At 41.7% G+C, this 27626-nt stretch overlaps 1 protein-coding gene across 5 annotated transcripts in view; it reads left to right on the top strand.

The window, feature by feature from the left end:
* Positions 1-27626, top strand: part of PHEX (phosphate regulating endopeptidase X-linked) — a 209922-nt gene that overhangs the window by 48820 nt on the left and 133476 nt on the right. For all 5 annotated transcript variants that reach the window (XM_077890216.1, XM_077890213.1, XM_077890215.1 and 2 more), the window contains 6 exons: positions 5683-5751; positions 8493-8609; positions 11358-11441; positions 12618-12763; positions 19359-19452; positions 21776-21904. In XM_077890216.1, coding sequence (XP_077746342.1) covers positions 5683-5751; positions 8493-8609; positions 11358-11441; positions 12618-12763; positions 19359-19452; positions 21776-21904 — 639 coding nt within the window. The remainder of the gene's footprint in view (positions 1-5682; positions 5752-8492; positions 8610-11357; positions 11442-12617; positions 12764-19358; positions 19453-21775; positions 21905-27626) is intronic.

The following is a 27626-nucleotide window of genomic DNA, read 5'->3' as shown; positions in this document are numbered from 1 at the left end:
TTTAACAGCTTGCCTTGCATACTTGATATTTAATTAAACAGACCCTGGAAACACTGGACTGTCAATGATAGAATAGTCTCCAAATATGAGGAGGCACTCATGGACTTACTGCTTTCCTTTGCCAGCATGGTAACTTGTTCCAAACTGATGTGTTTGAGCACAGCTTGGTACTTGAGTGCAGCACACGTTTGCTTTAGTTACGTCTCTGTTTGTACCACATTATGTGAACGAGTAGTCACACACCTGAATTAACAAAATAGAGCTACAGTCTTTGCAATCATGACACGGTAAGAGGTTGTTCAAGCTTGTGCCTAGATGTGGTAGGAGAAGCTTTCTTCTGAGATCTGCATAAAACCCAACGAACCTGATGACAAAAAGTAGTGTATTGGTGACTGCCAATGATGTAGAATTTGTGAACGTTGCTTTTATTAGAAACAGTTAAAACTTTACAGAGTTTGATTAAATATTTCAAGCCCCTGGAGCACCTTTTAAGCTTCATGGAGCACAGTTTGAAAACCACTAGCATAGTGGTAAAAAGAAGAGGTTTTGGTGTTAAAGAGACCAAGTTTCATGGTTTGGCTTCATGATTGACTCAGTGAATATCTTTGGGCAAGTTGCTTCACCTGACTCTCATTTTCTTCATGTGTATTGACAGGTGAATTAGAATGTGCTTTTCACTGTTGCTGTGAGGTTTAAATGAGAGGAATTTGGCGCCCGTTTCCAGGATAGATACTGGCACACAGTAGCACATGACAAGAGGTGCCCTTCCCTTAAAGCACAACAAGGCAACTGGTCAGAAGCATTTGGAGAACCACTTGGCTCTCTTCAGTTTTGGTACCAACATAGCTCTGGGATCTCAAGTTCACGTGTGGGAAATAGGCAGTGTCAGCTTCATCTCTGTCTGAGCTCCACGCCGCCCTGTAGTGGGAAGCTGAACCCATCTAGGCATCTCCCCACCTTCTCTTGGCCCATTTGCTAGCCTTCTCCTGGGGTAGTGGGAGATCCTCCACTCATCAGCGACTTGTTTCTGAGAAGAAAGCCCTTACCCCAGCCCTTGTAGGCTCTTCAGGTATGTGTCTGCTGGGGCCCCGAGCCTCCCACGCCCTCTGAGATCCTGCCACTCTGGAGGGGCAGTGACTGGCCACTCTGTTCATGAGGAACTTGGACGTCTTTGGCTGCCTAGGAGATCTTCTTTTTGCTCTGGGAGAACTTTTTCTATCCCCAGACTCTCCTCTCTCGATGTACTTAGTCTTCTTTTTTCCATCACATGCCACTTTCTTCAATGTTTTTACTTTTTCTTTATATATATATATATATATTTATATTTATATTTATATTTATATTTTATTGGAGTTTGATTTGCCAACATATAGCATAATACCCAGTGCTCATCCCGTCAAGTGCCCATCACCCAGTCACCTCATCCCCCCGCCCACCTCCCCTTCCACTACCCCTTGTTCGTTTCTCAGAGTTAGGAGACTTCTTTTTTCCATCACACTCCACTTTCTTCAGTGTTTTTACCTTTTCTAATCCCATGAATCACGGGATTAAGAGAAAGGACTCTTTTGGGGAAGGCACAGCACTGCAGCAGTCTCTTCGCGTGAGCAGGTGGTACCTTCCAGTGGGCACAGGTGTCTCCATGCCAAGGACAGGCAGTCTGGTGAGCGCACAGTGGTCCTCTGTCGAGCTGCCCTGTGGCAAGATGGCCCAGGATTTGCCCCAGGCTGAGATGGGAGAAAGGAAATTCAAAAATACTGGACACAACAGAAGTCAACACCCCCAAACATAGTTTGCTACATGTGTTTGGGTTTATTTTATGTCAGGAGATAACAGGAGTGAGGACTTAAGGGACAATAAAGGACTTGAATATAAAGGATCCTGAAAAAACATTTGGAAGACCAGGTAGTCTCAGTATATGTTACTGAAACAGTGACTTAAAGTCATCAATAAGTGGCCTGCTTTTTGTCTGACTTAGAGCAAAATCTGTAAGGATGACAAGGAGAGACCCTCTTGGAAATAAAGTTTTTTAATTGCTTTGTCTTTTCTTTTCCTAAATCATAATTTGTCAGATGTTTCTTTTTGTGTTATTGCTTTGTTTCCCAATCTGAGGTTTGTTGCAGTTAGAGAAAAAAATTCATCTTTCAGTTCAATATATCAGATTTCCTAAACACATATTTTATTTCCTACTTGGGATGTTTGGGTCATTTGTAAATGCAGGGATTAAAAAACCTCCAATAACAAACACAGTGTCCTAATGTTGGTCTCTTGAGAAAGTCTTTTGCCTCAAGGGTTTGTATGCTTCTAAAGAGTGTTAGTTGACAGACCTTACTCTGTTTCGTGTATTTAAAATGTTCCCTAGAAACCATAACAATGTGAAGATTTAAAAAAGGTCCAGTAACTTTACTTGAGTCATCTAAACTTTTACAATAAGTGGATTTAACTTCATTTCATTAGAGAGAAGCTTTGGCTTTCTTGATATTGTCTACTTAGTTTCCTTTCCTATGAGACTGAAGCTCTAAAGCTTGCTCCAAGTTGTCCAGATCTAATTGAAAGCCAAAGCATCTTAATCATAATATTGTGTTTCATGATCCTGGATTACTTAATTTTTGGAAGAAATGGTGGTAGATTGGGAGTTTTAGTAGGATGAAGCCAGGCTGGCTTATGACTTGGTTGTTTGGGGCCAATTAGAGAAGATGGTTGAACACAACACTTTAAGGATTTTAGTAATACATGCAGGCAAGATGGATGTTATGAAAATCTCTTTTTTGAAACAAGAGCAATGTTTTTCCTTGAATTTTTCATAACATCATGAACTCTTACCTTGGCCTTTGTAGAATTTGTTGCATATGAAAGAGATTTTCGTGGAAAACTGTGATCCTATATATATCTTACGTATTAAAAAAGAAAATATTTGAGATTATAGTAAAAGGACGAAGAACTAGTATAGATACATTAAAAAGAGTTGTATAAACTAATGATATGGGCATTTAGGATTCAGTTTTTACTCAGATGCTACCAATTTTTGATTTGTTACTTAGATTTTCTATATTTTTTATTTGACTTAACTTTTTTCTTTGTGAATCAGATTTAAAATTAAATCTGCTTTTGGGATCCGTTTTATTCAGTTTTTAGCGAGTTGCTGAAACTCAAGGAAGAACAGCTATAGATTTAGAGAAGGTTCTAGAGCTTAAAAAATACTTATTTTAATTTACATATGGTGAAATTAACTTTTTGTGATGCACGGGTCTATAATCATTTTAAGTAACCTTAAAGCCCCAGCATGGGGCTTGAACTCATGACCTTGAAATCAAGAGTTGTATGCTCTTCCAACTGAGCCAGCCAGGTGCCCCAACGGGTCTATAATTAAAAAAAAATTTTTTTATTCATTTGAGAGAGAAAGAGCACATGCGCGAGAGCACAGGCAGGGGGGAGGGGGCAGAGGGAGAGGGAGAAGCAGACTCTCCGCTGAGCAGGGGGCCCAATGTGGGGCTCAATCCCAGGACCCCAGGATCATGGCCTGAGCTGAAGGCAGATGCTCAACAGACTGAGCCACCCAGGCCCCCCATCAGTTTTGACAAATACATGGAGTCATGTAATCACCGCCATAGTCAAGAAATAACAGTTCCATCACCCCTCACAGAATTACCTCATGTTGCCCCTTTGTAGGGCATCTACTTTCCTCATCCTTAAACACTATCCTCTGTCCCTGTAGCTTTGCCTTTTTTAAGAATGTGAGTAAAACCTGCCAGTTGCACGTACCAGTAGCTCATTCCTTTTTATGGCTGACTAGTGTTCCATACTGTATCCATTCACCAGAGGAAGAACATTTAGGTTGTTTGCAGTTTTTGGCAATTATGAATAGAATTACATGCAGGTTTTTGTGTGAGCATTGTTTTTATTTCTCTTAAATACCTGGGAGTGGGATTGCTGGGTCATATGTAAGTGTGTGTTTAACTTTTTAAGAAACTATCACACTGGTTTCTAAAGTACCTCTGCCACTTTGTATTCCCACCAGCAATGTGTGAGGGATCCAGTTTTTCTGCATCCTGGACAGCTTTTACATTATCAGGTTCTGTTTGTTTGTTTTTGCCAGTCTAGTGATACAGAGTGGTGTTTTATTGTTTGTGACTTACGTTTGCCTTTTTAAAAAAAATTTAAATTCAATTTGCCAACATATAGTATAACACCCAGTGCTCATCCCGTCAAGTGGACTTACGTTTTCCTAATTATTAGTGCCATTGAGCATCTTCTCAGGCACTTACTTTCCATCTTCATATCTTCGCTGGTGAATTCAGATTTTTGCTTGCTTTTAAATTGAGTTGTTTGTTTTCTTACTGTTGCATGTTGAGGGCTCTTTACGTACAAATCCTCTTTCATGTATGTGATTTTCAAATATTTTGACTCTGCAGCTTGTCTTTTTATGCTCCTGACAGTGTCATATGCAGAGCAAAGTTTTTCATGGTGATGCAGTCTAGTTTCTGTTTTCTTCTATGGATCATGATTTTGATATCACGTCTAATAGCTCTTTGTCTAGGGGCACCTGTGCAGCTCAGTTAGTTGAGCATCTGCCTTTGGCTCAGGTCATGATCTCAGGGTCCTGGGATGGAGTGCCAAGTTGGGCTCTTTGCTCACTGGGGAGTCTGCTTCCGTCTCCCTCTGTGCGCGTGTTTCTCTCTCTCTCTCTCTCTCTCTCATTCTCTCAAATAAATAAATAAAATCTTAAAAAAATAATTCTTTGTCTAACCCTAGGTCACAAGAGTTCCCCCTTTGTTTTCTTCTAGAAGTTTCATAGTTTTATATTTTGATCCATTTTGAGTTAATTTTTGTATAAGATGTGAGGTATGGGTCACAGTTCATTTTTTCTTTCTTTCTTTCTTTCTTTCTTTCTTTCTTTCTTTCTTTCCTTCCTTCCTTCCTTCCTTCCTTCCTTCCTTTCTTTTTTTCTTTCTTTTTCTGCATATGGATGTTCAGTTGTAGCATCTTCTTCAAAAACAGTCTTTTCCCTTTGATTGCCTTTATGATGCTGAAATTGTTTAATTCAAGAAATTATGCTATACTTTTCCATGATCATTCTAGCTATTTAGTTGTCTGATTATTATTTGTATTTTTATCACCTGCCCTAAACTTTCCAGAGAAAGTTCTAAATTTTGCAAAGATTTCTCAAAATTATCGTTTGAGTCCTTTAAAATAAAAAAAATTAATGCAGTACACTATGTTAGGGGTAGAAAATCTGGTTCAACTCTTTCCAGGTTGGCATTTTGTAAAATACTGCAATGTGAAGAATACTGGATCTGGTAATGCCAGACAGTGGTTCTCCTCTGAGCTCTGCCCAACTGTGTTACTTGGAAAAGTCACATGATTTCTCTGGCTTTTGTTTCTCCATAAGAAGGGGGAAAACCAAATCATCTCTGAGACCTATTTCAACTCAGATAGCTTTGATGCTACTCAGTGATTGTAGAACCTCAAAAGGGTTAGAATCCATGAAACAGGGGCGGGTCTCTGACACTTTATAATTTCTGCCATTGCTGACGTATTTACTTGCGTGTAGCTCTGAGTGCAGTGAACTGTTTCTGTGATGGTGACAGAGACTCACACTATGGGATGCAGATTTCATGATTCTCCTTAGAGTGGTTGGTAAGAATTTCCATAACAAGCAGAATACTTTCTGTTTTGTTTCAACAGCTGGACCAAGCAACTCTCTCCCTAGCTGTGAGGGAAGACTACCTGGATAATACCACAGAAGCCAAGTCTGTAAGTTTTACTCACATTCACCACGGTGCCTTTTCAGACTGTTGTTGGGTTCATAAATTGTTCTAAAATTCCTGACTTTTTACTGGAAATGAATGGTGTTGCTATTTGATGCCCATATTTCCAATGCAGGAAGCAGAGGCCTTTTATTCAGTCAGACACACGGCACTCCCTGTCTTCTGGAAGTCTGGGCATCAAGGCTCAGTGCCCTCATGATCGAGTTGGAGAGGCAGCACACCCAAATGAAGTGACCAAAACTGAGCTTGCAGCCTTTCCTCAGGACTGTAGAGAGCTCACTGTGCATTGCAGAAGTAAAGTGTGGGGATTTGACAGGGTTGAAGTAGTCAACCAATGGTTCTCAAATTGTATAGCTTAAGAATCATCTGGGAACCTCCTGTTAAATGTCGATTCTTGGGCTGCAGCCCAGGAGAGTCCAATTTAGGAGACTTGAAGTGGGCCCAGGAATCTGTTTTCTTAACAGATGCCACAGGTTAATACAAGGTTAATGAGAACCAGATGGGATCAGTTCCGATAGACTTCTTGGGTTGGCTGGGAAACCTAGTAGTTTCCTGGAGATTGCAGTAGAGCTGCTTCATTCCTGACACTTTCAATTCATTTCGGAAACATGGTTGAACTTCCAAAGGAGCCTCAGACCCAGGGGACTCTTGTCTAGGAGTTCACTGGTTTCTGGGCCAGCCTAAGAAAGTAGGAACTTAGACGGGGAAATGTTGGGTCACAGTGGAAGTCCCTGCTCCTTTGATGATGCTAAGCCCTGTATCTGGAAGGTTCTGGGGGGCAGGAAGCTGGGTAAGATCTTAGGCAACTTTCTGGATGAGGACACTTATCAGAGAAGGCTGGCGTGTTTGTATGGTTGAAAGCAGGTAAATGAACTTTTGCCAACCTGTGGGCACCTGTGTTTCTGTTGGGGTCACCACCCTATCAGCAGCCAGGCTTCAAATCCTCCCCACCCGCCATCACCAATAAGTCAAGTCCTGTGGATTCTACTTTCAAAATCTCTGGTTCATCTTGTCCCTTCCTTCTGTCTTTCCTGCCCTAGATCAGATCCTTGTTAACTCTCGCCTCGACTACAAGTAGCCTTTATTTATTTATTTATTTCTATTTCTCATTTTATTTTATTTTATTTTATTTTGATTTATTTATTTATTTCTATTTCTCATTTTATTTTATTTTGATATAGCTCCCAGCATGCTTTTTCCTTAGAGGGAATTCAAGGCCTCTTCATGCCATGATGCCAGAGCATGTTTGCTGCCTCATCTACTTGTGTTTTTTGCTCAATAAAGGCAGCTTGCACACCTCACAGGAGGACTCTTCACTGCCCCTGAGCCTGTCTCCTCCAAGTGCTCTGTGCTGATTTCTCTAGGCTGGAATTATTCTCTACTTCTTGAGAAGCAGAGTTTCCAAACACTTGGTAGCTTTGTTAAGGAACTTATTTTGGTCTCTCTAATGTTACAGTTAGTAATTACATGTTTATCTCCCTCACTGGATCACACACTGAGAACCAGACTCATGCACTATGTAATTTTTCATCTGTACCCCTCATAAGCACAGAATGCCTAGCGAGACATCTTATACATGTATTGATTGAACAAATAATTTCTTAAATTGAACTGGGAATTGCAAAACATTGTTTCTAATTAAGACTATTTGCAGGGGTGCCTGGGTGGCTCAGCCAGTTAAGCATCTGCCTTTGGCTCAGGTCATGATCTCGGGGTCCTGGGACTAGAACCCTGTATAGGGCTCCCTGCTTAGTGAGGAGTCTGCTTCTTCCTCTCCTTCTCCCTCTCCTTCTCCCTCTGTCTCTTAAATAAATAAAGTCTTAAAAAAAGACTATTTGCAATACTTACTGATTAAAAAATATTTATTAAGGCCCTGCTATATGAGAGCACTGTTTATGTGTCGAGGTCATAAACAGAGCAAGGAGAGCATGTAGAATCAAGATGTATGTTAGGAAATCTTAGTGGCATAGCATAGCTGTGAGATAGTTTGATATGTGGTGTTTTGAGCTCTCACAAATATATCTGAAAGGAGAGGAGACCTCAACAAGATTCCACAGTTCCCACACAGTAAGGTCCCTCTCCCAATGACATGTGAATAGCCTGAAGATGGGTTTATGAACATGCAGGGAGGAAACTCTGTATTTGCTAGGTTTCTCTTTATCATCTCTCTCTTCTTTTTTTCCCCCCTGAGTAGTGAGGAGAACTTTGTAAAATCCATACAAAACTGAGGAGGCATAGGGCTGCAGTCACTGGTCTTTTATTGCTTTGTGTGAAGGTGGGTAGATTGAGCTGGAGGAGAATAAATCACAGTTTCCACTAGTCTTCATGGATCATGCCTCCTGCTTTTAGCAACAGTTCTTTCCCATTATTTTATTAAAACCTCACTTGCCTGGAAAGAGGAGTCTGACCTTTAACTTTCTATTCTGGGCTCATTTGGTGATGTTTCATGTATCTATAAGATCACTGGTTGCCAGAAAACTAGTTCTCTTGATCCTTGGTGGCTGGTGTCTCTGTCTGTCATGGAAACAATACCCAAGTAGCTGGCACTCCTCTTTCTCCCAAAGTGGAGGCGGGCGGGTGGCTTTGCCTGATGCCTGAACCATACTTTGAGTATAGAGTGGAAACCAAGAGCATTTATTTCCACCTGCTGTTGTTGCTCTTCTCTGTCCCTGAACATACTTTCTAATAGGTTCTTGTCATGGTCACTTGCTTCTTTATCTCTTATAGTATCGGGATGCCCTTTACAAGTTCATGGTGGATACGGCTGTGCTTTTGGGAGCTAATAGCTCCCGAGCGGAGCATGACATGAAATCAGTGCTTAGACTGGAAAGTAAGATAGCCGAGGTAAGTCTTCATGGAAAATCACCTTCTTTTCTTTTCCTTATTTTAAAAGAAGTATATCCTGAGTGAAAAAATATATATAAATTGCATTCTGTGGCATTGTCCTGTAGAACTCAGAATGTCCCCCTGGGCAGTAACAGGGAGAAGGCCCATAGGCTGTGGCCAGAGAGCAGCATCAGGGACACCCTTTGATTCTATTTTCCTAAAAAAACTTCTGTGTGGTTCCTACAGAAGAACAGTTAGTTACTAAATCCATATTGATTTGGCTAGAGTGGAAGGTCATTTTTAATCTAGTTTGCTCTTTATACCATCCCCCCTCAGGGGCAGTATGAGCTAAGGTCGGGGCTTTGGGAAGTCTGTCCACCCTTACTGGATGCTGGATATACAATTTGATATAGAAAGTGTATAGGACAGGCTGGTAAGCATTTTTTAGCTGCCGTTCTGGTGCTACCTCGTACCTAACCCTGGTTTTCATTCTTTTCTTGCCCCACTTAAATGTCATTGTGTCACATGCTGTGTTCTTTGTAAGTCATCTTGAGTTCAGGCTCATGGTAGAGATCTAAGAAGTAAATTTGAGGGAGAATAATGAGAAATACTCACTGGGTCCCTTTGTTCAGAATATCCCTTCTTTTGTAGAAGAACCAAAGTATAAAATCCCTATACATTCTCAGGACCAGAAAGAACAAATGTGAAATCTGCTTGTGGGGATACCTTGTGGTGGGAAAAAAACGATACTTTTATCAAGAAAGTCTTGCATATGGGCTGGTAGTCTTTTCTAACAGAATTTGGTAAAAATCCTTCGTTGCATGTGAGTCCAGGTGTTGGTTGGTTTTGTGTTTGGCAGAGTGGTGGTAGGGTGTTGAGGTATGGAGTAGGAATGATTGATGAGGGTCAGGAGGAATTAGTTTCTCTCAGCTGCAGTGATGTACATACATACCTCTATCCAAACTCCTACTTGCCGAGCAGAAAGTTCATCCGTGCATGTCACCTTTGAAGACTGTGTGAACACTGCTGCAGATGTTCTGGAGGCAAAGACTGGGCCTCTAAGCCATGTCTAGAGGCCATCTGGATTCCCTTCGCAGGCAAATAGGAGACCCAGAGCTCTAATTTGGACTGAAGCTCTGATATAGCAGGGGAAGGCCAAGGGATTTGGACCAAAAAGGGAACTAAAAACAGCTGGACTGAGGAAAGACTGGGAATTGTTGAGAGGCTAAATGAAGTGACAAATCCATGGGGTGGGGGGAAGTAGTTGGCAGAGAGCTGAAAACAGCTCTGAGGCCAAAGGGCTTCAATCCGGGGCTGTGAGCCCTAGTAGAGGGAGGGAGGAGTGTGGACATTCTCTGAGGCAATGATTCAGATAGAGCCAGGAGGCTGTTAGTAAGATTCATGAAGTCTCTCCTGTGGAGGGTGAGGGGGAGAAGCTGAGGGCACTGAAGCCTTTAGAAAATGGGGGCAGATGTCTATTACTCAGCCCTGTGTGCTTTTGTCTTGAAAAATCTGTGGTGCTTGGATTTTTGGCCAACTGGTTAACTCTTACCTCCATCCTTTACACCCTGAGGTCATTGAAAATTGTGGAACACATAGTGCCAGGGAAACTTCTGAAGCTGGAGAGAGACAGGACAACCTAGCCAAGCACAAAAAGGTCCTTGTAAATACAGCCATGGAAGTGTGCATTTGACCAATGCCAGCTAGAAAGAAGTGTGCACAAGGGGCGGTCATGTTGATGGAGTGGCCCTTGTGAGTGGAGCCAAGTAGAGTTTAATTGGAAAGGCTCGACAGAGAAAATGAATCTTGGGCAAAGTCTTGAATCATAGTTCAAACTCTGGGAGCATTGATGGCCGATGGGAGCCAGCGTAGGAGAGTCCTGTGTGAGGTGTGAGGTAGAAGGTGGCAAGTTTAATGGAAGGGAATCAGATGACAGAGGGCCTTAAAAGTATGGTGTGATTTAGGGGTATGGGGAGCTACTTGCTATCCATGGAAGTGATTAAGATGGCCCTTGAGGAAGATAATCGTTGCTCCTTTTCCTAGAATCAGCATCGCTTAGATTTGGTGTTGGCACAGTGGCCAAGAGCATGGATATTGGGATTAGAAAGAGCGTCAGGAGTCAAGGCTGGAGATGCAGACTTGGAAATATGTGTTCAAGTGGGAACCGGACTCATTCCCCGAGCAGTGGTGATAGGGGTGGGGGGTGGGAGGGGTGGTGTCTCAAGGCCAGAGAAAGCAGAGGGAAGAGGGGAGGGGAGGTAATCAGCTGTTGACAGAATGATCACAGTTGGCAGTGGTATCCAGATAGTCTAGTGCTCTTTAGTGAAAATGTGCCCCAAGGGATGAAGGGATGGCCTGTGGTTCCTGAGCTATTCGGGTCATTATCTGGATACCGAAGACGGTGAAGGTGGGATGTTTGTCTCAGTTGCCTAATCTCACTTTGGCTGTCAGACCTGAGCCCGTAATAGATTTTTGTCCATCCACATTATAGGTGAGGAAGGGATTTAGAAAGTTATTTTTGTACTGAGGGCAGTGTTTTTCACACTGAACAAGACAGGAAAGGTTCTTTTTATTTGTCCTAATCTTAATTTTGTCTAAAGTGATGTCTTTTTTTTTTTCTCTCTCTCTCTCTCTCAAGTTCAGCACTGTACCAAAATCTTGAAGAACTTTATGATACTAGGCAGATGTTTTGGCACAAAGAGAACATAGTCATGCATCAAGAAGTGGTTCATTTGAAAAAAAATAACCAAAGCCTCTTTCCAACAGATAATGATTCCACATGAAAACCGAACCAGTGAGGCCATGTACAACAAAATGAACATTTCCCAGCTGAGTGCTATGATTCCCCAGGTTGGTGAAAATGATCTAGGAAATGTTATCTTAACTGGTCATTTTACAAGCGATTGTCTGTCATCCGTGTGTAAATTTTTGCCTGTGGAAAACCGACTGTCACTCTTACTGGTTGGTTATCATTGTGTTTGTCAGTCTCCACAGAAAATATCCATTGTCTGTGCATTAGGATACTTTCTCCTGTTGGGAACAGAAAACCTTTCCATGAGTGGCTTAGAAACTTGAAGCCCATTTTCTAACATAACAAAAGTCTAGCTCTAGGTGGCTGTGGGTGTTGCTTTTGCTGTTTGTGTTGTCAGAGACTCAGGTTCTCATCCTTTCCACTCCACTCTCTTCAGTGTGTTGGCTTTTTGGCTTCCTGTTTGATGACTCAGGGTTGTAAGGTGGTTTCCGCAGCTCCCCATATCACATCTGCCATCAACCAGGAAGAAAGGGGAAGGGCCAGTGATAGTCCTGTCTGTCTCTTGTACCAGGAAAAAACCCAAAGCCTTTCCAGCATATTCTCAGATGTCTTCCCTTTCTGTCTAGAGTAGGATTGGGGCCCTGTGGCCATCCCTGCCTACAGGGGAAGCTGCAAGTGAGTGACTGGTTTTCCATTTTAATAGTGGATGCAGGCAAGGGAAAAAAAAAAAAAGAAAAAGGTTGGAAATGACTTTGGGGTAGCCAGTTAAAAACTGCCAAGAGACTGATGCTCTGGGGGAGGGGTCACATATTCCTCTTTGTTGCTCCTAGTTTCCCCCTTCTAAGAAAAGCTGCCCCAGAGTGGGGACCAGTAGTGTCCCCTGTACTGGGGCATCTGTGTGTATAGGTGAGTGAATGAGTGCAGGGGGGTCAAGGGGCGGGTGAGGGCAAGCACCAGAGGGAGGGAAGTGGGAGGAAAGAGAGTGGGGGGGAGGGGAGAGAATAAAATACTCTGAAGGGGTGCTGCGGAGGGCAGGAGGGAGTGTGCTGTTGGGGGGCAGATGGTACAGAAGGCACGGGCATAGGAAGTCAGTGATGCAGGTCGTAGGTCTGGGCAGCAGTGACAAGTCATTTCTTTTCTAGATTTGAGCAGTTACGTCTCTAACTGGCCAGAAATGACAAGCAGTGGCGCATGTCCAGGCACCTCTACTTGCCTTTCCCCTTGCTCGCTGCCCAGCAGATGTTTCCTCACTGTGTTTGTCCTTCTCTCCTCAGTTTGACTGGCTGGGCTATATCAAGAAGGTCATCGATACCAGACTCTACCCCGGCCTGAAAGACATTGGCCCCTCAGAGAACGTGGTCGTCCGTGTCCCGCAGTACTTTAAGGATTTATTTAGGATATTAGGCTCGGAGAGGAAGAAGTAAGAGCTTTCTTGTGCATTTTACTGTGACTTTTGTTTTTCCTTTTAAATTATAAGGCCTTCCCTCTCACATCCTTGGAGAACTGTTGTTAAAGAAAGTTACCTCAAAAGAGTCTTCGGGGGAAAATCGTGCTGCCCTTTGTGACAAATTGGCTAAAATCATCGTCTGCTGTCATTTACTTGCTGTGATAGCAGCAAATACACAGTGTTTTGGCCCCTTATTTCTGGTCTTCATATTTTTCTCTCTGAAAGCCTAAATTGTTTCCTACTCTAAGGAACTAGTTATATAATGATGTTATTTTCTGAGATTTCTGTATGAACATCTCTTTTTTTTTCCAGTTCATTCTTGGTCCTTTGCTGGTCCCCCCCACCCCCCGGTTTCTTTTTAGCCAATAAGTCACTTTGTTGCAATATACTGAAGTTCCTGTGTTGGATAAGAGTACTCTGGGGCTGTGGAAAAATTGTACTGATGAAACAATTTCAGGAACTGTCTGTTTTTTCTTATTTTTCACTTTTTTGAAGATTTTATCTATTTATTTGAGAGAGAAGGGGAACACAAATGGGGCTGGTAGGGGGGGAGGAGAAGAGGGAGAGGGACAAGCAGGTTCTGCACAGAGCACAGAATCCCACCACCCTGAGATCAGGACCTGAGCCAAAATCAAGAGTCAGAGGCTTAACTGCTTAACCGTAACCGACTGAGCCACCCAGGCACCTCTGATTTTACTTATTTTATTTATTTATTATTATTTTAAAAATATTTTTATTTATTCAGAGAGAGTGAGCAGGTGAGGGAGAAAGAAAGCAGTAATGGGGGGAGGGGCAGAGGGAGAAGCAGACTCCCTGCGGAGAGGCTCAATCCTGGAGCCCAGGGATCAGGACCTGAGCAGAAGGCAGATGCTCAAGGGACTGAGCCACCCAGGCACCCTGTGGTTTTTCTTATTTTAAAGAATGTATTAGAATTGGTTGCTTTGCTACTTAAGCACTACAAACAAGAGGATCCTAAAAATGCCCATGAAAGAGAATTTTACATCTTCATGAAGCCATTCAGATTTGCCTACAGAAAATGAAGCACAGAAAGGTCAAGTAGCTTTACAGAGGCAGTTTACTACGCTAGTTGCCAGACCATAATTAAAAACCACATTTTCGTATTTGGACTTAGGGCTATCTTGCCGAGAGTTGTGTTTAAAAGAAAAAAAAAAAGACTCCAGCAATAGTCCTAGAAATAAAATTTAGCATCCATCCCTACCTATGGTAACACTTAAAGAGCTGCTTTTCCTTTTAAAATGATATTTTATGATGAAAGCAATACATGTTCATTGTGGAAAGCATACAGAAAAGAGAAGAAATAATAAATTTACTTAAAATTCTACCATTTGGGGATAAGCAGTGATTCTATAAAAATTTTCTAAGTGAAAATTGACTCTAGAGGTAGGTAAGTGTATGTGTGGGGGTAGAGTGTGCTCTCTGCCAATATTACACTCTATGTCAACTGACTAGAATTTAAATAAAACTTAAAAAAAAAAAACGGAAGCAACAAAGTGTGTTCCATGGACCAGTAATGCCAGCAGCACCACCTCAGGCCCTTGATAAAAATACTGATTCCAAGGCTCCTCCTCCATAGAGGCGGAAACAGTAGTTCTGGGGTGAGGCGCTGCAATCTGAATTTTAACAAGCACCCCAGGGGAATCTTTCAGCTAGTTTTTTTGGGGGGGCTCACTGGGTTTGAAGACCTGCTCATGTTAATCACCATTATGGCTAACAGTTACCTATGGTCTTTAAAACAAGAAAACCACTGTTGTTCCCACTTTCTAGATGAAGCAGCTGAGGTAGAGTGACTGCCCCAGGACATGCCTCGAAGAGGGGGGTGCAGCTGAGATTAAGCTGAGTCACCCTCATTTCTACAACCTGTCTCTTGCATGCATGTGCCTGTATGGAAAAGAGACCCCTTTCCGACATTTCACAGCTAGTTTTGCAGATAGTTCCTCTGACCTTTCCAAGGTTACAGAACCGTCCTGGGTTGGTTGGTAGCAGCTGCTCATTGCTTGACCTCTGCTCCCCGTCTTGTGCCATGGCCCCTGCCTGGTGATAGCTGGCTTTTCTTGTGGGGGCAGTGGCCCTGACCCCCTGACAGGTGGCGGTGCAGGGCACAAAACTAGAGCAATGAGAGCTGAGGTGGTTGCAGAGACTGCATCAGCCCCTGCAGTTGCAGACAGAGGGTGGCCAGGCAGGGCCATTTGGAGGCACAAGCTGGAGGCCCCCTGTGCCCCCGAGGAGTTGGCCTGTGAGACGCAGTGATAGGCCCTGCTCCTCAAGTTATGCATGTCCCTTCCTAACTCCCTGTTGAGTGATCTCATGTGAACCGTTTGAAATAGGAATATTCACGCCATGGAAATGGGCTAATGCTACAATCACATTTGCTTGTTTTTTTCCCCCCTTGGAAAGCCAGTTGTGAAACATTTACTAGCATGTCCCTGGTTGGGAGGTGCTTTAGATGCTCCCTTTCCATCCTCTCCTCAGCTCTTCCCCTTCTCCTGATTTCCGGATGCCTGATAGTCTACCGTCTGATTTGGTCTGAGGAGCAAAATGGGAGGATGGGAGAGGCTGAGGAAGGGTGAGGGTAGGCAGATTTTGCTTGGGGTCTTCTTCCTGCCAGGGCCTGGCCTTGTGCAGATCATCTACATCAGTACTTTTTTTTTAAAGTGGCGTGGCCTAAAGCAAACCCTCGGACATTTTACCAAGCCTCTGTGATCTTTTCTGTCTTCAGTTTTATTTTAATATAAAGCAAGCACAGTGTACATTAAAGTGAGGTGATTCTTGTTAGACATACACTACTAGAGGCTTACCTGAAAAATATGCTGTTACGTGGACCTCTTACAGAATGCAGTGCTGCTGAGGGTGATCTGGGTCTTTTTTATGTTTAAAGTATGACCCATGGAGACTAGTATAGGCCTGGCTTGAGAGCTTGCTAGAAATGCAGAAATCAGGCTCCACTCCAGACCTACTGAATCCTAATCTGCCATTTGGTAAGATCCTCAGGGGATTCACATACACACTAAAGTTTAAGAAGCCCTGATCTGGGATTTAGAAATTCCTAGTTTAGCTGTGTGTGTAGAAAGGAGATAGAGTTTTCCTACACCAGTGGTTCTCAAACCTGACAAGCATCAGCATTCCCTGAAGGGCTCGTTAAAATTGACTGCTGGGTCCAATCTCATAGTTCTGATTGATTAGATCTGGGGTGAGGCCTAGGAATTTTCTAACAAGTTCTCAGGTGTTGCTGAAGCTGCTGGTTCAGGGACACACTTGGGGAACCACTGCCTTAGATGTACCATTGAGTAGTCTCTAAGATTTAGGAAGATCTCTTTAGCTTTGGGAACCTTTGAGGAGACCTTTTTGGCTTTCCTCAGGTAGTTTGATGTAAAGGAGCATATGCAAGCTCTGGAATCTGAAGACCAAATGTTCTGGATTTGCCACATACTTGCAAGTCCCTTGAACTCTGACCTTCGTTTTCCTCACCTGATAATGAGGATAATAATAACCATCCCATGGCATTGTCATGACCATCAAAAAAAGGTACCTAATGATCTCTTGAATCGCAAGCAAACGTAAGCTGTCACTAATTGACAAGGGGCAGCAAGGGTTTCTTTAAAGAAAAAAAAGAAAGCTTCCCAGTCAGAGGCTTTGGGAAATGATTTCACGTTGCTCTCTTAATGGTGGGTTCTCTCCTGAGATGTTTTGCCTTCCTCTGCTTTATTTATTGCCATTTGGGGAAATTACCATACTGCTGAAAATGCTTTTTGAAAAAAAAGATATTATGTGTTATTTTCAAGGACTATTGCTGAATATGATTTTTGTTTTGTTTTTTGATATATCTGAGCATTAAGTGGCAGTGATTCACTCATTATGGTCAGATCTGTTTCTGGCTTGGTAATATTAGCACTCCAAAGCTGTGCTCCCCAGCGTTCTGTCAGTATATTTATAACACACTGGAGCAGCTCATCAGTGCCATTGTCTTGCTGTGCGAGCTTCCCCGCATTCCATCTTCCAGCTCTCAGAGGTCTTGTTTTGCTATGTCTTAGTAATGCCTTGCCCACGAAGGCCTCACACACTATTCTTTGTTCATACCCACATATTTCCATGAAGCATTTGGGGACTTTTGACTGGCTGGGAAATCTTTGCTGAATTAGAGGCATTAATTTATCACTGTGTAGCTTAGGGAAAAAGCACAGAGCCTTTAGACCCGCTTCTTTTTTTTTCAAATATTTTATTTATTTATTTATGAGAGACAGAGAGAGAGAGAGAGGAAGAGACACAGACAGAGGGAGAAGCAGGCTCCATGCAGGAAGCCTGACGTGGGACTCGATCCCAGGTCTCCAGGATCACACCCTTAGACCCGCTTCTATGTGGTCTACCCTCCATTGCTTATTACACTGGTTCTCCAACTTGTTTGCATGTTGGACTTAGCTGGGGGAAATTGAAAAAAAAAAAACAGTATTTATGCTGGGTCCCATCCTAGAGATTCTGATCTAATTGCTCTGGAGTGGCCTGGGCATTTATCTGGACTTTTTAAACTCCTCAAGTGATCCTACTAAGTTGGAGATCCACTGACTATGAACTCAGAAGATCCAAAGGAATGACCTACAACCACATATTTATTATAGTAGCCTGAAAAGAGGGCTAGCCTTTGCTGATGAGAGTGGTGGTCTTGAGGAGAGGTGTGCATACCACCACATGATTCACTGAGTCTGAGAAGAAAATTTTAGAATTTTTATAGATCTTTATTTTTTTCCAGTGAAAAAAGGAATGAGGCTTTGTTGAATCCTATATAGATGGTCATGGACCCTTCATTTGATTTGTATGACACACATGAGGGGATGGGTGCTGTCACTCTCACTGTTTTGTTTTCAGTTGATATACTTAAAAAATAATCTCCAACCATTTACTATATAACTGTAGATTTATGAATTAAGTGGTTTAACCCCCACAAAATGGACAAGTGGCTTAAAAAATTCTTCCAAGAAACCGAAATTGAAGCTATTACTAATAACGTAAGAACAAACTGAACATCAGGAAAAAATGGCAGAAGCGAGCCTTCTCCCAGTCTGGTATGCTATCTTGGTTAGCCAGTTGACAAGGTAAAAAACAATGGTGGTCTAACCAGATCTGACAAAAATATGTTCAAAATGTCTTGAAATAGTCAAGAACACTCTACGAAATGGGGATTTGTATCCACTGTTATTGTTGTAGTAACCTCATCCTCTGTGGACAATGTGTTTTGAAGAATTAACTAATAGTGTTTGAACTTTGGAAAATACCTTTATTTCATTTTATCTTTTGAAACTCCTATTTCTATATTTGTTAAAAGCATTCTTGATATGTAAGTACTTTGTTAACTCTCCGTATAAGTTAAAATAACTATATAAATGCTGGGTGTATGTACTGGAATGTATTTAATTGCTGAGAATGCACATCCCCTGGGTTAGAGCACCATGCAAATGAGAGAGTTGGTTGTTCTTAATGGGCCAGATATCATCATCGTGTCACATGGATCTTACATGGCCGGATGACCCAAGAGTCATTGCAGGAATGTGTGTTATTAGTTACCATGGTAATGGTGCAACTGGGAGGGGGTGGGTCATTAAAAATTCATCATCACTATTGAGTTAGAAATTAGATCACACTTCCTTCTGAGGTCAGGGCATCTTTTGCTTATAGAAAAAGGCAGGGATGCCTGGGTGGCTCAGTGGTTAAGTGCCTGCCTTCGGCTCAGGGCATGATCCTGGAATCCCAGGATTGAGTCCCACATCAGGCTCCCTGCATGGAGCCTACTTCTCCCTCTGCCTGTGTCTCTGCCTCTCTCTTTATCTCTCTCTCTGTCTCTCATGAATAAATAAATCAAAATCTTAAATAAAAAAAGGAAAAAGGTTACAGTTAACAAAATGTAATGGATTTTTAACAATATCTGTTATGGGCACTACATGAGTGTATGGGGTTATTCACACGTTTGGAAGTTAACGACAATTTAAAAAATCTGGAATTTACCCTTTATCAAGGGTTTTGTTATTTATTTTAACTTCAGAGTAACCACCCTATAAGGTAGGGATCATTCTTGTTGTCTGACAAGAAAAGATCAAATCAGCAAGTTTAAATGAGAAGCTCAAGCTCATATAAGTACGGAACCAAGGTGCAAATCTACATAATTGATATTGGCCAATATATTGCTGTTTGTTTCCAAAAGTAAGAATTCATCTGCATTTTATGAAATCGCCTGATAATTCCAGGGTATGGACAGTTTCTAGACATAAAGAACTAGGCAACAGTGGATTCCATGCCCTGAGAGGGGAAGCAAAACGTTCACACTGAGGCCTCAGGCTGGAATCCTCATTTCATCTATCTGTATTAAGTGGTGAAAAGCCAATTTTGGTTGAGCTATTTGACATCGTATCATCTTATGTCATTTCTCAAGTGCAAGTTCTGCAGTTTTGTATGAGCAGGGGGTCCCTCCATGGAGCTTTGCCAACACTTTTCCCCAAGGTGTTCTGCAGAGTATCGGATATCAACCTAATTGTAATAAATGTGCATTTCTCTTTGCTAACAGGACCATTGCCAACTATTTGGTGTGGAGGATGGTTTATTCCAGAATTCCAAACCTTAGCAGGCGCTTTCAGTATAGGTGGCTCGAATTCTCACGGGTAAGATTGAAGAAGATTGCAATGTTACATCACTGGATATCTTTACATGCCGAAACAGTCTGTATATTAACTAATCCAATAAAAATCATCTTTATGGATGGGACAGAGGGAGTTTTGCAGCCCATGCTCTAATTTTTTTGATTTATTTCTTTTTATTAAGTTAAACCTTATGTACTGTAAATTACACTCAAACTGTACTTTGATGAGGGCATATAAAGATATTTGGGGCAGTATTTGGGACTATCCTGTTGCATCTGCTCCCTCTTATCAACTTATTCCCATTTTCCCCAATGTTTTTAACTGGGTCACTGTCATTACAGTTTTAATGTATCTTAGTGATATATTTGTAACTATTTTTCATTTTCAGGATTCAGAATATTCAAAATATGCATGATATATGTATTAGATGGTAAAGTTTCATCTTTAATTTAGGGATAGAATTTGGTCTTTAACTTTATCTCAACTTTCATTCAGTCTTTGAATTTATCCTAATTCTGCTAGGCTGAAGAGGCCTAAACTTAGTCTCCCTGGGGACCTGGCTCAACTGCCTGAAATACTTTGCTTCTCTCCCCCTCACCTGGTTCTTTGATAGTCACTCCCTCACTTACACAGGTGTTATTTGGCTTTGTTTCACAAGCTTTTGTCTGAATAATTCTCCCATTAATAGAGGACCTAATGATTTTGGTTTTTTTTCATTTTAAATGTATTTACAACTTATTTTTCTCTCAATTAGAAGTGAATGACAAGTTTTATAACGGTACTTTCATTTAACAGATGTTTTGGTTATTAGAGAAACAGGTGAGTACAGGAATTTTTGGTGGGTAACACAGTTATTTTGAATATATTTTGGCCCTCAAAATCATTAGATTATTGAGCTTTACAGAGAACAGTATAAAACAGCTATATTTATTGAGGTCATATCAAAGGGTTAAGCTACAAAACAAGTAGATTTTATACATATAACATATGTTATATGTTACATATATACTTATATATGTGTGTGTATATTTTTAAACTCCTCTGGATCACATAAAAGATAGTACCCAGCTGCTTTTCAACCCTACTGTGAAGAGAATAGGAGAGAATGGTGTAAGTAGTGTGTGAAAATTGGAAGGTTAGGTATGAGGAGATGTTTCTTGAGTGTAAAGAGCTAAATATAACATTGAATTGCCAAAGCCAGTTGTAGGATCTCTTTCTCTAGAGATTTAAAAAATAGATTGATTCCTTATGTCTGAGAAGGGGTCGTGTTGCCAGAAAGCAGGGGAAGGAAGCACAGATGAATTTAAGTGTGGAGCCCATTTGCACTGTGCCAGCAGTCCAGGTCTGCCGCAGTGCAAGCAGCACCCCCCCCCCACCCGCCGCACCATGCTCAGGTCCCTCTTCTTTGCTGCTTGCCTCCAGTTTGCACTTTGAGCCCTCAACTTCCATCCTCCAAGGAAGGGCATTTTAGACGCTATTTACTTCTTTACTTTCATCACCAAGAGTAAACCTTTGAGCCTTCCAAGTCCTGCTTTGGAACCTCCTTGTTTGTGTTTTTTTGTAATGGCTTAATTGGGACAGATGGGGAAAACATTTACATCTGTTTTTTACGTGGTTACTTGTTTTTCTTTTTAAAGATTTTATTTATTCATGAGAGACGCAGAGAGAGAGAGAGAGAGAGAGAGAGGCAGAGACACAGGCTGAGAGAAAAGCAGGCTCCATGCAAGGAGCCTGATGTGGGGACTTGATCCTGGATTCCAGGATCGCCCTGCGCCAAAGGCAGACACTCAATCGCTGAGCTACCCAGGCATCTCGTACTTGGTTATTTGTGTGTCCTTTGCTACATTATGATGTAAATAGGCTTCTTGGGTTGTTCACAGTGCACCATGTTGTTTCTGGACTTGGAAGTGTACTACCCAGAGCAAAGAAACCTTCTCTGGGCATGAACTTTGATCACCCATTGATACTAGACCTTTCCTAGTGGAACTTCAGTTCCCAATAGATATTTAAAGACTATCTAGACACTTGGACAGCATCCACTCATTTCCCGGCTAACTGTAGAAACGCTATGCCATAGTCCTAATCATTCATTTAATGGGGAAAACTGAAAGGAAAGGATAAATACATACTTTTCCACCATCAGAATATTTTCATTCAGTTTTAAAGATAACAAGGAACAATCAGAATTAGGACAGATTTCACAGTCGGCCCTACCATCTGACACATATGTATGGGTTGGGGTATGCAATGTTTTTTTAGCCTGTTTTCTTCAGGTTTTGTGAATTTTTTTTAGCCATAGGTTTTATCCCAGTGAAACTCAATCTAGATCAATTATCTCCCACAGGTAATTCAGGGGACCACAACTTTGTTGCCTCAATGGGACAAATGTGTAAACTTTATCGAGAGTGCCCTCCCTTATGTCGTGGGGAAAATGTTTGTGGATGTACACTTCCAGGAAGACAAGAAGGAGATGGTAAGTGCTGCTCCCCAGCTGGTAAGAGCCATGGTGGGCTGCCAGGTCTGGCGTGGGCACGGCCAGCCGGCCAATAGCAGCCTTCTAGCTCTTGAAACCATCAATCTAGATAGATAATAATTTGGCTTCAGAGAGGAATTCCTGCAGTACAATATTAACTACAAACTCAAACCTAGAATATAGTCATTTAAATTAAGACAAGTTAGAAAAGAGAAAAGCATGAAATCATGTCACATAGAGTCTGAATTTCTCCTGTAGAAGTTAAATGTGTGAAGTCAACGCTTAGGAACAAAGAGGGTCTTGATAATTTTATGATTAGATATTAGACTGTTGTCATTACAAAGGGTAGAGGTTTTCTAGTCAGACCTCTTTGTTTTAGAGATGAGGAAACTAGAGACCAAGAGATGAAGTGATTTGTAATATATTTAACAACTATTAAATGGTTTAGAAATAGAAATAAAATGCAGGGTTTTTTCCTACTTATGCTGTTTTCTGGAAACTTCAGAAGTGTGACATGTATTTCAGAGACAATGCTCCGTGTTTATTTTTTTTTTGTTAACCTAAAAAATCCTTTTATTTTGGAAATTCCTGAGCATATACAAAAATGGAATGAGCAGTGTAATAAGATTTCCTATACCTATGATCTATTATGATTTGTAGTTGCTGTAATGGCAATAATGGCCCAACCAGATGTATCTGCTAATAAAACATGAGATTTGGTTTCATTCATTTATTCAACAAGCATTGTTGAACACCTGTTATATGCCAGGCACTAGGGACACAGCTGAGAACAGAGCAAAGATCCCCGACCTCACTGAGTTGATATTCTTTTGGGATGGGGGACAGGCAAGCATGTTGTAAGGACCCTGGAAAAAAGAAAAAGGAGAACAGAGTAGAGAGGAATTGGGAGTGCTGTAAGGTGAAGGTGTGTGGGGCAGGTTGTAGGATTAAATAGGGTGGTCAAGGAAAGCTTCACTGTGAGGATGATATTTGGCAAAGATTTGAAGGATGTGAGAGAATTAGATATGGCAGTTATCTGTGGAAAGAGTGTTCCAGGCCAAAGGAATAGCGAGGTTCTATGGCTGGGAGGGGCCTGGTGTGCTTAAGCAATAGCAGGGAGGTCCATGTGGCTGGAGCAGAGTGAGTGGGGGTAAGAAGAAGGTGCTGCAGTGAGAGCAGTAATAGGAACGGTGGCGTTCTGTAAGGTTTTATGGGCCATTGTGGACTTTTATCCTGAGAGCAGTGGAGAGCTAATGCAGGTTTTTGAGCAGAAGCCTGATGTGACTTGACTTATATTAAAAGGATCACCCTGCTGCTATGCTGAGAAGAGACTATAGGGAGTCAAGGACAGAAGCAGGGAGACTAATTAGAAGACTGTTGAAAGAAAGGGGGGCCTGGGTGGCTAAGTTGGTTAAGTGTCTGACTCCTGATCTTAGCTCAGGTCTTGATCTCAGGGTTGTGAGTTTAAGCCCCACATTGGACTCCACGCTGGGCATGGAGCCTACTTTAAAAAAAAAAAAGACAATTGGAGGAACCAGATGACAGATGATGGTGGCTTGGACCAGGTGGTAGCCCTGGAAGTTGTGAAAAGGGGTTGTATTCTGAATACATTCTGAAGTAGAACCAACATAATTTGCTGACAGATTTAGTGAGGGATCTGAGAATAAGAGCTTTGAGTCTGATTTCAGTGGAAGCATGGAGTTGCTGTTAACTGAGAAGAGGAATGCTGTGGGAAACCAGATTTGGATTTGGGAGAGATCAGGAAGTTAGTTGTGGCCATGTTGAATTTGAGAGGTTATCAGACTTCTAGTTGGAGATGTCAGGGAGGCAGTAGTGTATGAGTCTTGACTTGAGGACAGAGGTTGGGGTTTAAGGTTGGAAGAGAGAGGAGAAGGTGTGAAATAGTTGTCCAGGGCAGTGGGAGAGTAAGTAAACTGAGGAAGCATGGTTGTCCAGAGACAGTAATGGTCTAGATGAAGTTGGAGGTCATGAATTTCAGGGCTCCTCAACCTTCACCAGTGTGTTGTTCTTCATTTTTTTCAACTGCATTGGAGGAGAGGGTGAATTTTGAATCAGAGTTTGTGATTTAGCTATGGTGGGGAGTTTTTGGTGTGTATTTTCTTTGCAATGAGTTATAGTTTACAAATGTCATGAAGCAAAATATCTAGGCACAATTAACTAATGTAGGTAGGAAAACATAATTTCCCTCTACTCTTCTAGGTTCTTTTTTAAAAAATATTTTATTTATTTATTCATGAGAGATACAGAGAGAGAGAGAGAGAGGTGGAGACAGAGGGAGAAGCAGGCTCCTCACAGGGAGCCTGATGTGGGACTCGATCCCTAGACCCAGGATCATGCCCTGAACCAAAGGCAGACCCTCAACTGCTGAGCCACCCAGGCATCCCCTCTTTTAGGTTCTTGAGATACCACTGTGATAAAGCACAGATTAATGAGAGAAAAACAAGTTTAATAAATGTGGATACCTCCTGTATATAAGGGAGAGACCCAGGAAAACTGAGGAACTCCCAGAAATGGCCCACGCCACCTTAATTACCATCCCCAGCTAAGGAAAAATAAGATGAGAAGATGTGGGCACAGGGGTGAGCAGGCCAGTGTTGGGAGGTTACCAGGAAAAACACCATAGACAAAAGTAAGGTTACTCTGCAGATTCAAGTCCATGCTCTTCTCCATTGATCAAAGTTTCTAGAGATGAGATTCATCCTCCTTTTCCTGATACAGGGAGGAAGATACTCTTACAATGGAAATTTCCCTCCTAAATAGCTAATTTCTCTCACAAAAGGGTAATTTCGACTCTGTTTTGAGAGATTCCTTTGTTTGTAGCTTCTCAAAAACAATCAGCCCCAAATAATCAGTATGTCAAAGAGGTATATGTTAGGTATATTTCATTAATAATGAGCCATTATAGCCATTCAGATACGAATATATGAGCAGCTTGGATGCAGGTGGTCAACAAACACTGATTTTAAAGGCAAACACATAAAGTCAGTTACATCATGATAGTTGAAATAGTTGGTATTATGTGCTGGTAAATAGTATGAACTGTTTGGTATTATGTGTTAATACTGTTGGGATGGAAGAATTTCATCTGCCCTTCAAGATCCTTCTTTTTTTTTTTAAAGATTTTATTTATTTATTTGAGAGAGTGCATATGCGCACATGTGAGTGGAGGGAGGGGAAGAGGGAGGAGAGAATTTCAAGCAGACTCCCTGCTCAGCAGGGAGCGGTTGCAGGGCTTGATTTCATGACCCTGAGATCATGACCTGAGCCAAAATCAAGAATCTGATGATTAACCAACCGCCACCCAGGTGACCCTCAAGGTCCTTTTAGGTGGACTAAGAATCAAATTGACGTGAGACAGATGAACAGGACAAAACCAAGCTTAGTTTTTATGTGAATGGAGAATCCATACAGACATGAAATTTTATTTTATTTTTTTAAAGATTTATTTATTTATTTATGAGAGACACAGAGAGAGGCAGAGACACAGGCAGAGGGAGAAGCAGGCTCCTTGCAGGGAGCCTGATGGGGGACTCGATCCCGGATCCTGGGATCACGACCTGAACCAGAGGCAGGTGCCCAACCACTGAACCACCCAGGTGTCCCAGACATGAGATTTTAGAGACTAGCACCATGAGGCTAAGGAGACGGATAGTGGTCTGAGAACACAAAGGAAAGGGAGAGCATTTGTAGGAAGGTGAGAGGAGATGTTTGGAAAAGGAAGGTGGCCTTGCTATGCACGTAGACTACTTAGGTACAGAGGAATCTCTGTTAATAGCTGTCTTCCTTGAGTACAGGCTCTCCTTTCCAATGTAAATTTAGGCAGCTAAAGGGGGAGGTAAGGAACTTTTCCTGAATCCGCTAGGTTTTGTTTGCTTCTGACTCAAAATAATCTTGCCAAAGTGGTCCATCTTGGGGCGGCTCGCCCTTGGCCCCTGCAATACGTAACACATAACCATGTATTTGCTGAAGTTTGCCTTGGAATACCTTAAATCTAAGTATACTTACCTGGATTTTTTTTATTCTTTGGGGGAATTTTCTGCCACGTTTGAGACTATTTGAACCTGTACGTCCCCTTCTTGCAAATAATTCCACTGGAGAATTAATGTCTTATTTCAAAATACTCAATATTCCCATTGTGCGTTTTCTTTCACTCTTTGCTTAGAGTAAGTGGATTGAGAATTTATCAGATAATCACAGTGGTAACATTATAAGCCCTGGGAAGGATATAAAAACAATTAAAGCATAACAGAGGCTTTTTGTTTTTCGTATTTTTTTTTGGCAGTAGAATAATTTTAAGTAATATGAAAGGTATTTGAATTAATTTGTTTTTCTCAGTTTTGGTGTGAAAGTCCCCTTTTCATGTGTTAGGGTGTAATATTATAAAATAAAGTTGATTTTGGCAGTTTTCCCCCTTATTTTGATATACATGGGACAATGGAGGAAGTGGGATACTACAGATACTCATCTATTTTACATAAAATTGTTTTCCTCCCTTAAGCGAAAGCTATTTGCCTCAGGGAATACTTAAGTTGGAAACTTATAAGAGAAATATCTGGCTTTTTATAGCCTTGTTACAGGGCTCTCATCCAAGAACCACCTGGAACCACTGATTTATTTGAAAAACATTCTGTATTATTAACTATAGGCCAAAGAAAAAACCAGAAAGATCCCCAGTGGGACAAATTCCAGAGACTCTAACTCCGAAGGAGGGCTGCCATTGTTTTATTTACAAAAAAGATTGCTAAGCAGATGAATACACTTCGAAGGTTAAATTTCAGGTACTTGTTAGACTTTAATGTGTACACAAATCAAATGAGGATCTTCTTATAGAAATGCAAAATCCCATTGCATTTTGCCAAGGATCCTTTTATCTTAGGTCTGGGTTAGGACCCAAAAACTTGCATAACAAGTTCCCAAGTGGTGCTGATGCTGCTGGTCCAGGGACCACACTTGGAGTAACAAGGCCTTTGCGTCATTCATTTACCTGCAAACAGTTACCACCAGAATCCCAACCCTGGCAACTCATGTGAGCAGGGTAGGCTGTTGACTCAGACGTCAGTACCTTGTTTACCAAAGGCTGTTGCATTAGTGCAATTAACTGCTTCAGTTTTTCAACTCATTGAAAATTTCCATGTTCAGTTTGATTTAAGTGGACTTTGTCAAACCCTGTGTGGGGGCCTCCAGTTTCTTGGTTTTTTTTTTTTTTTTGTTTTGTTTTTCCCTTGAACTGATTAGTTTTCCTTTGGAAACTGGTACTTAGGTTCTTCCAAGGGACATCCTGCTTCGCCTCAGTGTCTGTTTCTATAGTCTCTTAATGGTAGATTTGGCCCAGCTACCTCTGCTTGGCATCCTTTGTTATAGAGGGCAGGAGAGAGCAGTTCACTTTGAGGTTTCCTTTGTAGAGGAGAAAGCCCCCCACCAGCCAGGGTTCTCTTCCTTTTTACTGGGGAAAACACACAATTCCAAGTTCCTGTTTCTTTTCTACTTCCCATAGGCAAGTGTGCATGTGCATGTGCCTGTGTGTGTACACTCACACACACACGCACACACATTCATACTAATTCGCTTTCACACAGCTATGGGAGTTTTACAGATTTAATTAGAAATGGGAGGGAATAACATGTAGAAAAAGGAGAACTCTTCAACACAAAGCTCCCTAAAGAGGCATAGGGAAGAATCTTGTGCCTTTTGATGGTGGGAC

Source organism: Canis aureus, chromosome X (assembly GCF_053574225.1).
Source record: "Canis aureus isolate CA01 chromosome X, VMU_Caureus_v.1.0, whole genome shotgun sequence".
NCBI lineage: Eukaryota > Metazoa > Chordata > Mammalia > Carnivora > Canidae > Canis > Canis aureus.
Note: the sequence above shows the minus strand (reverse complement) of the source record. Positions and strands in the feature narration are given on the sequence as shown.